At 35.9% G+C, this 18,284-nt stretch overlaps 1 protein-coding gene across 1 annotated transcript in view; it reads right to left on the bottom strand.

The window, feature by feature from the left end:
• MYO3B (myosin IIIB) overlaps positions 1-18,284 on the bottom strand; it is a 198,183-nt gene that overhangs the window by 120,521 nt on the left and 59,378 nt on the right. Inside the window, exon 12 of the mRNA XM_041403364.1 lies at positions 4,830-4,895. Coding sequence (XP_041259298.1) covers positions 4,830-4,895 — 66 coding nt within the window. The remainder of the gene's footprint in view (positions 1-4,829; positions 4,896-18,284) is intronic.

The following is an 18,284-nucleotide window of genomic DNA, read 5'->3' as shown; positions in this document are numbered from 1 at the left end:
GAAATAACCTTATCTTCAGGACTATATATAGCTGTCCCTTTGCAAAAAGTAAATGCTGGGCATTAGGGATATGTGTGTAGGTTAAATAGGTCTCCTGTCTTGCACAGCATCCCATGATAAATAATAAGGATTTTACTGTTCATTCTGCTACAATCAGATATCAGGATGAAAGACTGAATTTATGCCAAAGAACTCAATCATCACATGCATGGTATAAATTCTGATGGTCAGAACACATTTACAACATTATTGATCTGCCTTTTGGTAGCAAATGCTGTAAATTACTAATCCTCCCTAAGAATGAGACAAATACTCAAACACTGAAATGTCACCATCACCTATTTTCTTAATAAATCTTCTTTCAGTTTAATGTTCAACATCAAGCACCACATAGTATAATTTAGAGCACACATCTGAAACATATCAAAGATTCTATCGCACTGAAATTGTAAAATTAGGTGTAGTAAACACCTTTACCTCTTCTAAATCTTCAAAACTTACAGTAGGTTTCCCAACCTTGCTTGGGATGAGTAAGCATTACAATTAATTTTGGCCCATATACATATGTTTGTTCTGGAGAACAAACAACAGAAACTCTATAGAGTCGCACCTCTTGCAGCTCTTTGGCATGGATCTGACAGTTGTTCATGTTGAAATATTTGAAATTTTACCAGTGACAAAAGAAATACAATCAGAACAACTCTATGGAGCATCTCAGAACCACCAAATAAATTTATTTATTGAATGATGAAATTTATGAATAGCCTTTCACCAAGAATGGGTCTACTCTGTTTCTTTGGTCTCTCCTTGAAGGCCCAGAAAAACAAAAACCCTCCAGAACCTTGTACAACTGAAGCTTTTTATAAGAAACCGTATGTTTTGCATGTGTACCAGATATTCTCCCTTAGGCACCTCTCCCACTCTGACACTATAGCATGCAGCAGATTTGAGGCAGGATTTTTACTACACCTACTCTTTAGAAAGTTAGAGTTGTTTATATTCATTGCATATGTCCATTCATCTGTATAAACACATATGTTTTATGCAATGTTCAAAAGTGGTGGAGATCTTTTGTCAGGTACTATAATTCAGCATTTCAAGTTCATCTGCAGACACATTCTGAGAGTCTACATCAACAAATGAAGTGCAAAAATGTACAGATTTGGTGATAACCTTACACATCGCAATCTGTATCTTTTTGACATTTGCAAACCTCTGCCTTCCCAGACACTGTGAAATTAGTAAGTTATGTCAAATGCATATCATGTTCTCAGTGAAAGAAATGTAAAATATTCTTTATGTAACATGAACAAAATGTCACTAAACAATTGCTTGAATTGTGAAAAAACTTTATCTGCATTCAGAGAAATTAAATATAAATGGACCACTTAAAACCTATATAACCTAAATGATCTATTATATGAACTACTCAGAATGTAGACTCATCAACATGAAATTCAGCCTGCTAAACCGCGTTTAAATTAAGCACAAAAAAGTGAGTTTATCAGGACAAAAAAATTATCTTTGTACTGTATTTGCAATGTCATTGCTAAAAGTTACATTCTGATGATAAACGTGACCATAAATCCTTAAGTTCACATTTTGACTTTATTACTTCCTGCATTTCTTAATTCTTTGATTCCCTCCAGCTCAAGAATGACTAATTAATTCAAATAATCATAAGAGCTCATCATTGGTTAAATAAATCTAAAAGGAGAATGTCTGTCTCTGGAGATACCACTACCAATTTTAATTAAAATCACCATTTTGTGATGTAATGTAAATAAAAGTGATTGCATTCTTCTGCTACAAGAACATATTAAATCCTAAGTATCCCTTATGATCAATCAAGCCTTAAAATGCCAAGAAAATTATTTTTCACTGCTGTAGTAGTTTACATGGTCTTACAGAAATGGTAAAAATCCTATTGATATGTAGATAAAATAAAGGTAATTAATTATTTCTCACATGACTGGAGACCCAAATTTTTCATACACGATCACAGTAGCATAGATGAATACACATACATAGAACTTTATTGATCTCGCATCAATAAAATATGTATGTGCTGCCTGTATCTTAGTAGATACCAAATACAAAATTAGGCTGTTGCCAGAAATGAGAGCTGAAATTGTGTCTTCTCTGTACTTTTTAAAAACAAAATATCTAACTCAGATTCCCTATATTCATTGTAAAAATTCTTATGGGACCAACACATTACAGTCTTCATCTCAAGTCAAGGTCAACAGAGCTGGGAATGGAAACATAGATTCACCAAGCTAAAAACCATCTTGACACTCTCAGTTCAGATTTTGTAAACATTGCATCTGATTAAAATGCTGCTGCAAAATCTTCATCTCTTGGGGTAACAGTAACATAGTTAAAAATACAGACTTCATTCCGGAAATTTATATGATCACTATTTTAGCACCTTAAAGATTTACCAACAATGAAACTTCCAGCTCAGGAATGTTGCAAATCACCGTAACATGTTAGAGACCACTTATAAAAAAATGCCTCTCGAGACAATGGCATTTCAAGGGATGGCAAAATGGGGTGAAAAAAAGCTACAGTGACCAGGTTTGGCAATCTTGGCATAAACAAAATTATTGCATAAACAATATTATTGCATAAACCAAACTGAAATCAAAAGCTTAGCCAAAGCTACATGCTCATTTTTGGTCAGTACATAGGTCTGGCCTGCAACTTGAACAGATAAGCTTGTTATGCAAATGATGTTAGCATCAAGAAGGAGGTAGATAATGAAATTATTCAAAAGCTAACCACTCATCACAAGGGTGACAGAAAAATCAGGCAAGGTCCTAACATATGGATAAAAGGCAGTATGGAATTTATACAATCACTGCTTTTAATTTTTCATAACTAGGCTGTCACAAGGCGGGCATCAACAAATGCATAACTAATGCATATAAATGAGCCAATTATCAGTAATGGCTAAAAGGTTTGCAGTTGTATGATCCAATGCTTCATTATCTAAATTTTTCTAGAAAGTCCACTAATGTAGATCTAAGCCTCCATAAAAACATCTTGTAACCTCTGTATCATAACAACTTTACTAACACATGCCCAAGAATAGAGCAATGTTAGAGAGAATTCGATTTCAGTAGCCTCTTAAAGGCAGCTATAGCATAGGGTATTTATTACAATTTTTGCATTTCTCCATGTTAATAGAACCATGTATGAGCATATTTCCTTACTTCAGTGTGCACATCACTGTAAAAATGAAAAGCAAGGCCTGAAAACCTGCAAAAATTGACGATGAGGAAGTAATTAAGCAAAAGTAAATAATAGTCCATATGATTAATAAAATAAAATTTCAATATATAAAAAACTCAAAGGACAAGATTAAAAACAAGTTTAGTCATCAAGTATTAACATCTGACTTGTTTTATGACCAGTGCATGGTGAACTAAATGACTGAACAAATGCTAAGAAATGTTTCACTGCGTTTTTTGTATTGTTCTAAAGCTCAGCAGGGACTTCTAAAAGGGAAGACACCAAGAAAGAAAAACTTACATAACAATGCTGAAGGTTAATGCACAATGCTCCTGACACAGGAATGTAATCTTATTTACCAGGTGCAGTGACTTTCTACAGCACAAGTGGAATATAATCCATTAGTGCTGGTCCCCCAGAATATAGACTACAGCCTTTAAATACAATGCAACCAATGGTTTTTATAACAGAATGAAAATCATCCACCACCTGGTGACCCTTGTACTTAAACACTGAATCTGCCACAGATCCCAATGTACCCTGCTATGTAAACAAGGACATGCATTATGGAGAATCAGAACTTGGATCAACCTCCTCTACAGGAATGTATTTCTGCTGCCTACACTGAAGAGATTCTGAGTCACATTGCAGCAATAACAATAACAACGTCCTTCCTCTGTAGGTCAAACATTACACTGTATCTCACCTTCCTGTCTAGTTAAAGATCAGCATAGTAAATAACAGTATTTTTCATGGATTACTAAAAAAACTTGCATTAGTGTTTTTATTTTCGACTTCTTCTAAAATGGAAAGACATTACTACACAACTAGTTGAAAAAAGTATCAGGCAGGGATATTATACTCTACAAGTAATTGGATTCACCAAGGAACAGAACAGATTCCAAATGCAGATGTGCATATTTACAAAACTGTCTTGAAAAGTCAATACTGACAAGTGATGTTATAGTAGTATTCCCCACATTACACAATTTGGGCTGTAATCAGTTCCAATGAAATATTGATGAATACTAAAAATCACTCATAAAAGTTGCAGTAAGATTTTTAATACAACTACTAAACTATGATTTCCTAGTATCACTGTAAAAAGAAAAAAGTAAAGCAAAAGCATATTTTAGTTGGATGGCAGCTGCATTCATCATGCTTGCCATACTATTGTTGCTCAATTAAATATATATATATACACACACACAACCTACTAAACCTTACTAAAGTGGAGAAAAGGCATTAATTTTCTTTTTTATCTTTCATATTCTTATTTTAAATGGACGAGCGGTTATTTTCAATAATCCCTTTTTTCCCTCAATGGAAATCTATCAAGGAAATAAGGTATATTTTATAAACCTGTTCCAGATCCATCAAAATCAAGAGACACTCAAATGAAGAAAATTACATAAGATGATCAAACTGTGCTGTAAAGCCTTTGAAAAGTGAAGCATGGTCTAGAATCTGTGAAAAGAGAACTGTAGTCAAAAACCTGAAAAAGCAATAACTCCATAAGAAAATTCTGTTTTCAGATTGGCACAACAAGTCTTGCTGAATAAGCTGTTTTTAAAAGGAAAAAAAAAACTCACTGTGAAATGAAATGGTTGAATCCTCTGCACCATTTTTCAGGATGTAGCAAAGTAGGTGGAGGGTTTCTGAAAAACAAAGATTTGAGTTTTTAAATGTTAATGTTATCTCACAGATCAAAGATGCTCCTGGTTCCACCAGGGAGAAAATGATACTTGAGAAAGTAACAACTAAATTGTCTGTGTGATACCTTGAGACGTCTTGGTTTTTTCTTGTTGTTGCTTATTTACTGACAGCTCTCTTTTCTTGTCCTTCTCCTTTTATGTCAATACCTTTGAAGCTGGTAGTCAGTATACCTCACAGTGTACTTCCCAACATGTCCCTTTCAATTCAGCCTGACTGAAAATGCAATACTAACCTAGCTGTCAAACTACTTTAACCCTTTGCCCAAGATCACTTATTCTGAGCACAACTTTTAAAGTATGGATAAGAATGACCTGCAGGATTTTCAGTCTAGGTTTCAATCTATATTCACTTTGGATGACACTGTACACTCTAGAACTGTTAAACAATAGATGCTGTTTTTAAACTGACATCTAGCAGACAGAATTTTTATAATAAATAGTAAGACAGCCTTCGTAAAAATAATTTTTCAACTCTGGTACATCCCATGGTAGTTGACTTAAAATTCCTTGCCTTCCTGATTTTTACAGTTGCAGTTTAATTCCATAAACATACAAAGCAAGACCTAGAGATCACATTAAGTGAACCAAATTTTAAGAGGCTCAAATTAAGAAGGACAAATTTGCAGCAGGAATTGTTCATAAATTCATGTATTATATTATACTATGTTATCCTCCAGAGGTTTCCTCTGCACCTTAAAATTTGGTAAATACTGAAGCCTAATTTAACTTTTTAAGATTAAACTTACAGAGATGTTTTATGAAACCTTAATTATTTATCTTTTGCTGCATTTGAGGTCACATATTACTGAAGTGGCAGGGAAAAACAATCACAGTAAGACTTCTACAACTGAAACACACAATAATATTGTGGATTATATCACAATTCACATAATTTATACTGTAGCCACATTCCACAGAATAACACTGCTTGGAAACATCTCACAAAACAAAAAGGAAAACAGCATAAGCAACATAAATTAGTGCTGATTTGCTCAATAGTCATGAGTTTTTCATGCATATTCATTGAAGAATGAGTTCCATTGAACAATTACTCTAAAAAATGCAAGCAAATTGGTTTGAAAAAAATTGCAATGTGGCTTTGTAATAGATGGACCATTTTGTTCATCTACATTTTTTCAAAACAAATGCAGCCAACAAATTACACTGCAGGATGACAAGTTTGCTGAAATTACTATCTTATTACCTTTCTCTTCTGCTTCAAAAGACTAAAGGAATACATTTTTCTTCATGAAATGAAGAAATCCAGAATGTCTGAGATGCGTATTACTTAGCAAATTTGTTATTAAAGAAAAAAAGATATGATTGGTTATTTTCAAAGACAGTAACATTTCTTGGCTGTCTCCCCTTTAGCAGGCTCGTATGTTTATGCACATCACAGAATCTTTTTCACAAGCATTAAAAAAAAATACTATTTCTAGGTATACTTCTAAGAAGTGTAAGAAAAAAAAAAATCCTACGTCAAAGAAGGGTAAACTTTAATAACATCTTTGTCTAAAATAAAAATGGTTATCAGTCCAGACATCCCACATATGTGACCACTGCAAACAGCTTTAGGAAACAGCCAGCTGGGGTTAGTGTATGTTTCAGTCTTTATATTGAAGGAGTGGTACTCTCTCAGCCATTTTGGATTCTGATGAACAACAGCTTCTATTATGCTGTGAAGTGAAGTACAGTGTATTTCCTTTTAGAATTATACTAGCGCTGTCTACTGAATATTTACAGTGAAGTTTTGAATTTCAGTGCAAAGTAATTTGCTTTTTCAGAAGCTCAATTACTATTAATGAAATATGCAGTTTTGCCTTTTCTATTCACAATGTTCCAAAAGGCTTTCCAGATGGTAACAATGGTGCTGACAAAAAGCATATGGAGGCTTTGTTAACAATCTCACAAGGAACTTTCTGAAAAAAGATGCAGAGATACTTTACATTAGTTGCAGAGGTTATGATGGAGACGGGATTTCATCGTGGAAGAACAGATCAGCAGAGGACATGTCATTCAGGAAATATAGTTTGTCATTTGCAGGTTAGTGATTAATGGAGAAAGCCATCTTTTTAACCATACAGAACATGTTTTATCTAATGAATTACTAAACTACTAAGCTCTCACTGACAGCTACTGTCTTTGGCCGAGCCAAATAAACACAACCAAGGAAGTAGTAACTACAGATGTTATCCTGATCTTTATACTTTTGCATTTGTTGATACAAGATACTATCAAGTATCTATTATTATTCTTAGTGCTTTTGTAGCCAAACCATTCAACTCTGTACTTAGACAACTATAAATTGATGTTTCAGGTACCCCACCTGCAAAACTAAACTGATAAACAAAACCAGAACCTTAATTCATTAGCATCTGTAAATTACATTGGTTTCCCTTGGTGAAAAACATTACTTTAACTACAAAGTAAAAAATCAGTCCATCCTTTTCTGGAATCATATGAATAAAAGATTTCCAGAAAGAAGCATAAGAGCATCAGCTTCCTACCTTCACTTTGCCTAAGACACTAGAAACTGTTTTGTGGTAATAGCAGAAAACACCATGGAACCTCCAGAGGGGCACTTTGCAATAAAGACTCTTAAGTTCTAGGGTAATACGAAAAGGCAGAAATGCAAAAGCAACCATAAACTTTTTTCATAAGCACACCTGGTCTTTTGCAGTTTGAAATTAATAATCCATTAAGATACCTGTAATTCATATCCTGAGTCATATCTCATTAAAGAGAAAAGGTAAAATAACTCAGATGCATCATCAGATGCTAAACCACAGACAAACAACACTGACCACTTCAGCTCAAGGATCAAACTAGGGCCATTTTGGATTCCAGACTGTGTTAATTCCATTACATGGAGTTCTGTGACTTTTGTGTACTTGCACCAGCCAACATAATTTCATTTTGCCAACACCTAACTATTTCTGCAACACTCAAACACATTAATGGAAAAACTAAAATCCTACCTCTCGTTAACATGCTGACATAACTGAATCTACTTTTTAAATATATAATTAGAACACTCTGCATGCAATCTTTCAATCATCTTTGCCACATGTACAAGAAGCTGAAGCACGATATAGTCTTATTTTCTATTATATTTGATGGGAATTGTGAGAAGTAGATAGGAATATTATTAGGAAAAGCAGCTATAATTGGGTTTGTCTTTTGAAAATGTCCTCTTTTGATGCAAGATGAGTAATCAACCATTTATTTCTCAACTTTGTCTTTTTTCCTTTAGTTCTTTCTATAATTCTTAATTAGTCACAGAACTACATGCTCTATTTCCTTACGCAAATGCACTGCCCTTGTGAGTAGTTTTTCCATCCTTGTGCTCAGTGCCTTCCACGGTCACACTAACGCTGTTTTTCACTGAGAGTTTTGCTTCAGCAAAGAATGTAGGGTTGAGACTGTACAAGACACTCATAGAGGGGAACAATGTTCCTTCTAAGGACAAGAAGTCATTAGCAAGCTTATCAAGCAAGAACTGCTGCTGAATTCTGACTGATACACACACAGCTGTACGCTGGAAATATTTTAATCTATACAGCTTTATGTGTTCCCATCATTCAAACTGCCTCCAAAGTCACTGTCTCCAAAGTCACAGCTGGTGAGGCAAAATTGGTCATTTTACCACAGTAAGGCAAATGATGCAGTCCACTGAGCACCACTCATCCTTTACAGGTTAAACTGTGAACCTAATTACAGATCATGGATAATAGATATTTGTTGGTAATGAGAAAATAAATATTTCTATTTATGATAAAATTAAAATACTGAAAACACGAAAACGCATCTACTATTTTTTAAAGTACTTCAGTAAACATATTCATACATTTTACCAACAGAAATCACAACAGTGCCTCCAATTACCAAACTGCAACTGATCAACCCACCACATTGTTTCTAATGAGAAATTAGCAGATGAACAACCAACACCTGTCACCATGCACAGGCTCTGACAATGACCATCCCCCACAAGCATGTTGCAAACTATTCTCCTAGCTGACTGAAGAGACTGCAGTTCTGTTGACAGTTTCCTAGGTTTATACACAGCTAGTTTGTACATAAAAATACACTTTTCACGCATATTTTGAAACACTAAGTGAAACAGTCAAAGAAAAAGGACAAATTCAACCACACCTAATAATAAGATTTCCTTAAAAAAGAAAAATAATTATTTTCATTAAAATACATGAATAATTGACAATAATTAATATAATATAAATTCTCATGCAAGTTTAAAGTCCTGCCACTCCAGAGCAGGACTCTCCACCTTGGGCAATCCTCCAAAAACAACCAGGTAATTCTCAAAAGGGCTCAGAAGATTTCCTGATACACTTAGTTTGTGGCCCATCCAAATTAATAGGAGGTGTTCACTGATCTGAAAGAAAAATTCAGACCCTAAACACTCTTCTATTCATCTGTCCCCTACTAAAGTCCACTGAAGTTCAACTGACTTCCATTAATGTATTTCACCAAAGTCCACTCAGCAGGAAGCAGTGTATTGTTATCAGCTCTGTGAAGTTAAGACAGAAATTGTAGAAACTTGCAGAAGTGGAGAATCAGTACAAAATGATCCCTGTATATAGAGGCAGGCCTCTGAAGTTGCTTTTTAGGTCAGTGGAAAGATATCACGAAACTGAATGCTGCTACATGGAGCCTCCATGGCTGGGAACCACAGCAGCAATTGGCTCAAGAGACCAGGAGATCAGAAAGAACACAGGATTTAAACAAAACTGGAAGCAGTTTCAGAAGCGTGGGATTGCAGCAAAATAGCTCCAGACCTAATGCAATTGTCTGCCAATTACGTTGATCTAGGGGACTCCAAAGGCAGTTGAACATCCTCAAAATGCCAAGAATTCTGCCAGTCTTGACAGAATCAGGCACCAATCTCCCTTAAGTCTTAACCAGATCTGCAAGCATTGCATTTCCATGCCTATACAGACAACAAGGCATTAACCATATCTTAAGACTGCACATACCAAATCACAGCATGTGAGACAACTGGAAAAGGTAGTAGCTACTTACAGCATCTTTATTTTCCTAAGACTCAGCCCAATTACTTAAAACTTTCTTGGGCAAGAGAAGAGACTAATGGTAAATCATGGTACTCTAACTATATATAATCATAGAATACTGAGTTGGAAGTGACCCATGAGGATTATTGAATCCAACTCCTGGCCCTACACAGCACATCCCCAAGAATCACACCACATGCTTGAAAGCATTGTCCAGATGCTTCTTGAACTCTGTCAGGCTTGCTGCTGTGACCAGTTCCCTGCAGAGCCTGTTGCACTGCTCAGTCAACCTCTGGGTGAAAAACCTTTTTTCTGATATCCAACCTAAACCTCCCCTGACTCAGCTTCATATAATTTCTCTGGTCCTGTCACTGGTCGTGAGAGTGAAGAGATCGGTCCTTGCCCCTCCCCAACCCACTGAACCAATGTTGAAGGCTGCAGTGAGGTCTCCCCTCAGCCTGTAAACCTCTGTCCTGTCTAGGAGGTACACAAGAGACTCCCATGATAGCATCTGCATTATTTGTTTGTCCCTTGATTCTTATCTAGAAGCTCTCAACTGTGCCATTGCCAACCGTGAGCTCCATATATTCTAGCCTTTCCATTACATACAATGCCACCCCAATCCCCATCTTTTCCAACTTGCCTACTCCTCCTCAGAGCCTTTAACCATCCAACAGGGCACTCCAGTCAGAGGACTCATCCCACCAGGTTTCAATTACACCAGTGACATCAAATCTCTAGGACTGCGCCAAGGCTTCAGGCTCCTGTTTGTTCCTTCTGCTGTGTGCACTACTCTAGAAACATTTCAGGTAGCCCATGGCTCATGAAGCAGATTGAGGGATCTTATGATCACTCATTTTCTCAACTTTTGGCACACTGTCCCATTACTCATCACTGGTGTTTTCCTTTGGTATGGATGGTATTTTCCTTTTTCCTCTTTCAAGCTAAAGTTCAGTCAATGAGTCCTTGCTAGCTCCTCTGCTAGGGCTCTTTTTCCCCTTTGAGAAAGGCATATCCCCCTCAAGTGACAGTAGACCAGGTGTTGAACAGATCATCCCATGGTCAATAAACCCACAATTTTTCCAATTAAACCAGTCTCAGAGCCTTGCATTGACCTCATGGATCTGACTATTCTTATCAATATTATTCCTTGCTACTGGAAGGACTGATGAAATCACTACCTGTATTCCTGATCCTTCAACCAAATGTCTCAAGGCCCTGAAGTCTCTTTTGACTGCCCTCAGGTTTCTATTTGTTATGTCATCACTACCAGCTTGAGCAACCAATAACAGACAGCAATCGGAGGTCCTTACTAGACTGGAAAGTTTTCCAGTAATGTCTCTTTCCTGAGCTCCTAGGGAACACTGGTAAAATGATCTTTATTCTGTGGAAATGAAAGATACAGTACATCCTAGGGAAAGATTGGAGGAAGGAGGGAAGCAGGAATATGCTCCTGATGAGTTTGCTCTCCAGACACCTTTTCAGTAGCAACTGATTCACCTCTAAACAGTGTCGTCTCCTTTCCCACTCCCCCCTCCCTTTTCTCTGAGGACACATTTTCTTCTGTAACTATCTAATTCAAAAGTGTTAACATACAACTTCAACAACTGCTCTTCTAGAATTATCAAAGCCATATTTCTATTCAAATAATGGCTAAGCACCTTAATTCTAGCAAGGCTATGATGCTTTAAACCAGGACCAAATCTACTGAGGGAAAAGAACTGGTTAAATCCAAGTAGAACACAAGACATTGCTGCCTCATTACTGAAACAAAAATATTCTTCTTGCTTAAGTATTTTACTATCTTTTAATTACAGAAACAGAGTTATCTGATATTCCCTCTTCGCTGGAATTTTCCATAGGCTATACATAGTGACAGAAGTCTGGACTCAATCCAACAGCATATGAGGAATTTATATTGAATTGAAAGTTAAATAGACTGCAGGATTCTAATTCGCTGGAAAGGTCAAGGGTGGTAATGCACTTTTTTGGCTTTGGAGTTTTTTTGTAATACAGGCTCCTGATCTAGTAAAAACCAAACTGGATACCTGTTTTCCCTCTCTCGGAAGAGAATGATGTCTATGTGATCTATAATACATAAATACACATTCGCTTCTTTTTGCTTATGTTTTCACATGACTGTTAATTTTGCTGCCACTAAGTAGGTGACTTAGCAGATTAACAATGAAATATGGGCTCAGCTGCAAAACAAATTCAAACCCACCAATGAACAAAGTATCAACTAGCTGTTTAAAGCACACTTAAATCAAGATTTATTCACAAGTCTCCTGCTTTTAATAGTTCATCAGGCAGAAAAATAATGAGCAAAAATAAATGGTAAAAGGTAGTCAGTTCCAGAATTATGCACAATCTCCTTCTGACTGTCAAGATTCACTTTATGCATTGATGAAAGAGAGATGCTTCAGGAAGACTATAAACAGGCTGTCAAAAGAGGCTTTCTAAGAAACCTCCATCACATGAACAATCTGTGGTTCAAAATGGTATATATCTGATAGACACCACCTTTAAAATAATGAGTATGGACAGAAAGAATGTGCTAAGCACACTAAATTATCTTGAAGGTCAAATAAGGACCTTCAGAAAATGTATCAAACTAAATCTCAGTTATGTAATTTTTTTAGTCCATACAAACAGAAAGAAAATGGATGAAAAAGTATTGCAAAGTGTTCTGCTTGGGAACATCTGGATTATCTTTGACTTTTTCCCCTGAACATTGCAATTCACAGGCCACTGGTTTCAGTCAGATTTGGCATCTGCAAGGTTTCATTAGCCTTTTTCAGAACCTGACAAGGCATCATTTATTTCTGTCATTTATTCTTCAGTTTCCAGTTTCAGTTTCTGGCTTCACTGAGACAGAAACAAGTGTTTCATTTCAGAAATATTTTTGGATGGAGGGGAAAACATACAGCTTTGCATTCCAGTGGTCAAGCTTCCAACCAAAAATTCAGCATAATTGACTTATAATTATGCTTTGTTATCTCATTTATTCACAGAAGTTTCAGAGAGTTAAAGTGGCACAAGCAAATTAAATTCCATTGAGACAAGGGAAGTAACAGTAACAATTTTTATTTATAACCAGTTCTCATCTTTAGTGGAATGTAGTATTTTGCTTTTCTATTAAAATCATTGCTCTGTGAATTTGCAAAGCAGTAGAATGTCAGTTGCCAAAGAAATGAAAATAGGACAGCAATACTTCTGTGCCTGACTGAAATACATATGGTGGTGTCTAGACACTGCACTTCTGTAGCTGGAATATTAAAATACTGCAGTTACACAGCATATTTGTAGAAATTTATGGGGAAGAAAATTATCTTCTTACACCTGAAAGTGAAAATCCCAAAGATAAATTTCTAAGGACAATTCCTGAATTGTGTGTGTTTCACACTGCCACTGTACATCAGCCAGTTCAAAAGACCTGAGTAGGACACCTCCCTGAAAGCACTGCCCAGTGAAGCAGATCCACTCTTGGAAAGCTAAAAGTTGGCTCAAGAAAGACTCAGAGGGATGCTACAAACAGTTTCTTTTAGCTATAGGAAGATTGCCAAGGGAAGAACTAGACCATTTGGAGTCTGACATGGAACAGTGTACCACAGTCCGGTGCTCCTGCTGAGACCTCCCTCTGCCCAGGAGGGCAAAGCCGAGCAAGGGCTCTGTCATGCCATGGTGACTCTGGCAGTATGTTCCATATTGCCCTAGAAACAAGGTAATACAGGATACCTTTGATTTTTCAACTCACTGAGACATGCTTTTCGGGGCCTTCTTTCCATCAGCAATAAAATGTTTTCACTACATTGCTCCTATGAAAAGGGGAACTTGCTTCACAAAACCACACAAGGTTTTTTTTTTCCATTTTTGCTTCTTTACCTTAATTTTTTTGGTCTATTTTAGCTCTTATTTTCAAAGATGAAGACACCATCTTATCCTTCCATTTTACAAAGGTGAGCATTTTCTTGCTTGAGGCTCTACAGAACTACAAAAAAACCTAACAGTAACCCCATAAAAGAAGTTTATTACCACGTGATTGATGTGGCTGGTACTGAACGTGCAATTCAATCATTACACTCAGCAAAAGCAGGAACTTAAACCCTGCACTTTCAAAGGAATTAAGGATCTTTGTATGTTATGATTCAAACTTATGTTTTTCAGCTTCGTATTGTACGAACTGGTATTATTCTGATAGCTCTGTCAGTCTAGTTCAGAAATAAACTCTAGCAGAAGGAATACATTAGTTAAAGGTGGCATATTTCCAATGGGCCATTAGAAGGATCATTATAAATATTCTGAAGCAACAGACTGAATAAATGCTGAAACCTAAAGAAATGTACAAGATGTGTACGAGTACCATTCTTTAAAAAAAGCAATTATCATTTAAGGTAATGTGTCTTCTGAGCAAGAGGACTGTATGTGGAATGAAATTTATTTGTTCCCTCTTCTATTCCATCCAATAAGCTTTATTCTAAAATAGTTAAATTTTTGTCTGTTTAAAAAAACCCAACTTGCATGGCTTATGAATACCTGTACATTATACCTGGGGTGAAGACTAATAAACATAGTAAGAGAAACATGAAAAATTTATTAATTACCAAAAAGGTCCCATGACTGCAATTCAAATAAACCCTCTCTTAGGCAGAACTAAATGACAATAATACAGTAAGACTGTATCCCCATAAGCCTGTAAGACACTAATGTAAACCTCATGTGTTCCCTGAAACAGTTGGACAGGCCATGGAAAATATCTTGGGGAAAATATTGACTCATGTAAGCTGGGAAATCTAGGAAAGGATAAAAGCAGGTAAACCACGTCGAAGGTAAGAGCCGCTAATGATGGACGTAATGTGTAGCAAAGTAATTAGTGATGCAATGAGAGACCAAAACAACCGCTACAGAGCCGATCTATTTAAACATCATGGAACACATGAAGATCAAGGGGGTGATTTTTTTTCTTTTAGTGCAAGATTTAATCCTCACCTCATGCTAAATATTCTATGCTAAAGCTCTGAAAAGTGAAAAGAAGGATCTCCTGGATAAGTTTAAAAACTAAGAGAAAACTGAAGAGTTGAAAGAAGCAATGGTAAATGACAGACATAGGATAAGGGAACATTTTGAAGCGGCACCTTAGCAAAAGGAAAAAGACAATGGCAAGATTGAATATCGAAAACATCGAAGTACTAACAAAGTGAGAAAAGCAAAAAGTAAAAATGAGGGACAAAAATGATAATAACGACAAACAAACCAAAATCCCCAAAGGCAAAACTAGGACAGAGAAGTAAAAATACATCTACAATAAAAACAGAGGGTATAAGATGGAACACAATTCTTCCTTCCTTCCTGAATTTCCTCTCAGTAATTAGTTATGAGTAACTAAGGTGATTACATACTTTTTAACATGACATAAGCACTCAATTTTAAATAACACATAAAATGGCTAAACAAAGAAGAAAATTATACTTTCATAAATTCAAATCTCCGGTTTTGTTGCAATTTAAAGACTTTTTTCTGTTCTTTTTGTGTCCCCAGACAGTTCAAGCAGATGCTGCCTGCTCTAAAAGTCTGTTGTGTTTGCAAGCTGGCAAGAGATCATGGATCATCAACTTGCCCAATGAATCTACCTTATTGTAATTCAAAACATCTTTATCCAGCAGTTGTACTAATATGTGAACAGTCTGATAAGAGGGAATCTGATATAACTATACTGAGAATGAAGAAGCCTAGCAGTCACATTTTAGCTAATTTAACCGAACTAAACTGCATAAAGTCAATCACTTCAGTCAGCCAAGTAGAAAGATGAAAGATGTTACTACTATTTTTTTCCTAATGCTCTCAGAGACTGTGGTACTGGATGCCAAAGCAGAGATACCAACTCACTCAAAAGGAGAAATGATCCTTTCCCCTGTCACTGTCCAAGATACTGAAGAAAGGTTTGCTCAGAAAGAAGAGTGCTCCTTTTCCAAGAGCACAAGGGTTGCTTTGTTGCTTCCTCTGTTATCACAGACAAACCTTTTTTTTTTTTTTTGTAAATACAGCTCCCATTCATGGGATCTCAACAATCATTTGCCAAGTAGATAAAATACCAGTCTTCAAGATCTTAGATATATACTTTATACCTTAGAGATCTTATGTTTTAGAGATAAGCAGGGCCATGTTCAAGTTACCACTAACTTTTTTTTAGATACACTACAAAAATGTTGACACTTTTTCAATAAAGCAAACATATATCTCTGTAAAAATAATTACATATGCCTTGGAAAATTCACTTCATTTAGATAAGTTTTACCAGCTTTTTTTCAGTCTTCAAACCTTTTATACCTTTATATCTGTATGTTTTCAATGCAAATTTTTAAGGGTTACTAACAACACTAGACAAATTAGTCCAGTAATTATTTATTCAGACTTGCTAAGTAAGTAAACTATCCTGTTTACTACTTAATTTCCTCTTAAAAACCTTATAAGGATGAAGTGAACTTTTTTCCCCACAGCACAGACTAACACAGGCTGGAAAGGACCTCAGAAGGTCTCTACTCCAACCTCCTGCTCAAAGCAGGATCATTTATGAGTTCAGCTCAGGTTTCTCAAGGCTTTATTTTCTCAGGTCTTCACACTTCAAATTCATTTTCAGTCTGTTTTCAGTAAGGACTCTTCAGTTATCATGGAAGTCAGCACTTTGAAACCCAGCCCTTGAACATGGCCATTGCTTTGTATCCCTACACTCCCAGATCACATTTAGCCATATATAAATACTAAACTTTAGCACAGAAATAACTGACAGGCCATTTCACCAGGCCTTCATCATTATTTACCACTTTCCCCCTCTTCTATTTCCTTTCTCCACTCCCTTCTTGCTATTTCTTCCAACAGCACTGTAACATTTGCAAACCTAGCACTGCAAAGCCATTTAATCTGCCTACATTCCAGTTTGTTCATATGTAAAATGTGGCCTCTCTGCAGAGAATGATCTATCTAGAGTCTTGCCATGGAGTTTTTCCTTGGCCTCATGACAGTTGTGGAAATTTGCACCTCCTGTAGGACCTCTTGGGAGAAGTTGCAGTACAATAGAAATCTAAACGGCATTTCATGATAATGAAATGAGCCCACTGAAATCGTTATTACTCCTGAATACTGGAGTTATAAAGATTTATGACCAATGCCTACTCCAATAAATATTTCTTTAAAAATTTTATGAGTTCTAACTTATGACTATATCTCTGATAGGAAAGAAATATAAGCCACTAATTGTTAATAGTAAATGTACAGATATGTGTAGTGCATGATTACTGCACTAATCATGAGTAATTATTAAATATACTGCATAAAATCTTAATATTAATCAACCTGATAACTGCAACAAGCAAATCAATACCTTTCAAAGCCCAGTTCCTTTTCAACAAATATGTTTGCAAATAGTGTGATTACTTTTTATTGCATATTTCTGAAAATTACTTTACAGAGCAAAGCACATAGGTATTTGGCCACTTTTTATTACAAAAATATAGCCAACACGCATTCATTACGATCCTAAGGATAATTACAATCTTGCTAGAATGTGGCTGGCACCTAAAAAGTTCACTTTCTTCTGCTTCTATCAGCCAGTGAATGAATTCCTTTATAAATATGAACACCAATATTCTATTTTGAATAGAGAAAAGGCATCTATTTTTTGACTATGTCCCATGAAAGTCTCTGGAACTGTGAAATGTACAAGGTGTCTTAATCACTCTGCAAGACCAAACTACGTGAAGAGATTATCTTTTGTTCATGCAAAAATCTAATTTAATTTACTTGGCTCAATTCATTATAAATGATGTGGGCTACTGAACTCCAACAATAAACATTGGCTATAAAGCTTATTTCGGAACCCCACAAGGCTAATGGCATGTAATGAAGTTTCACTTCTTTAGGACTGCACTACAATCCAGAACAGAATTTTATTACTTTCCTTCAAACATTAAGTTATAACTTGCATTTCCAAGGCACAAGTACAAGTTACCTGTACACCAATGGCCCTGCAAAACCACCTGTTAAATGCACAATAACTCAACAGAACACAAGTGTGTGTTTTGCATGGGCAGCAATCTAGGGATAAAGACACATGCAAAAAAAAGATGTCTGACAAGGTAAGACATCGCAGGCAAAATATTAAAGTTTTATGAATGAAAATTTATAGCCCTGATAAGACTTTCAACTAAGACAGTGTTCCAGACTTCAAAATAAAGCAAGTTTTTTGCAGTCTCCTCTTTTTCCTCCATGACTGACAGACAACCTTTGTCACCATTTCATATAA

Source organism: Onychostruthus taczanowskii, unplaced genomic scaffold, assembly GCF_017590055.1.
Source record: "Onychostruthus taczanowskii isolate IOZ18803 unplaced genomic scaffold, ASM1759005v1 scaffold20, whole genome shotgun sequence".
Lineage (NCBI taxonomy): Eukaryota > Metazoa > Chordata > Aves > Passeriformes > Passeridae > Onychostruthus > Onychostruthus taczanowskii.
This window is presented reverse-complemented; position numbering and strand designations above follow the sequence as displayed.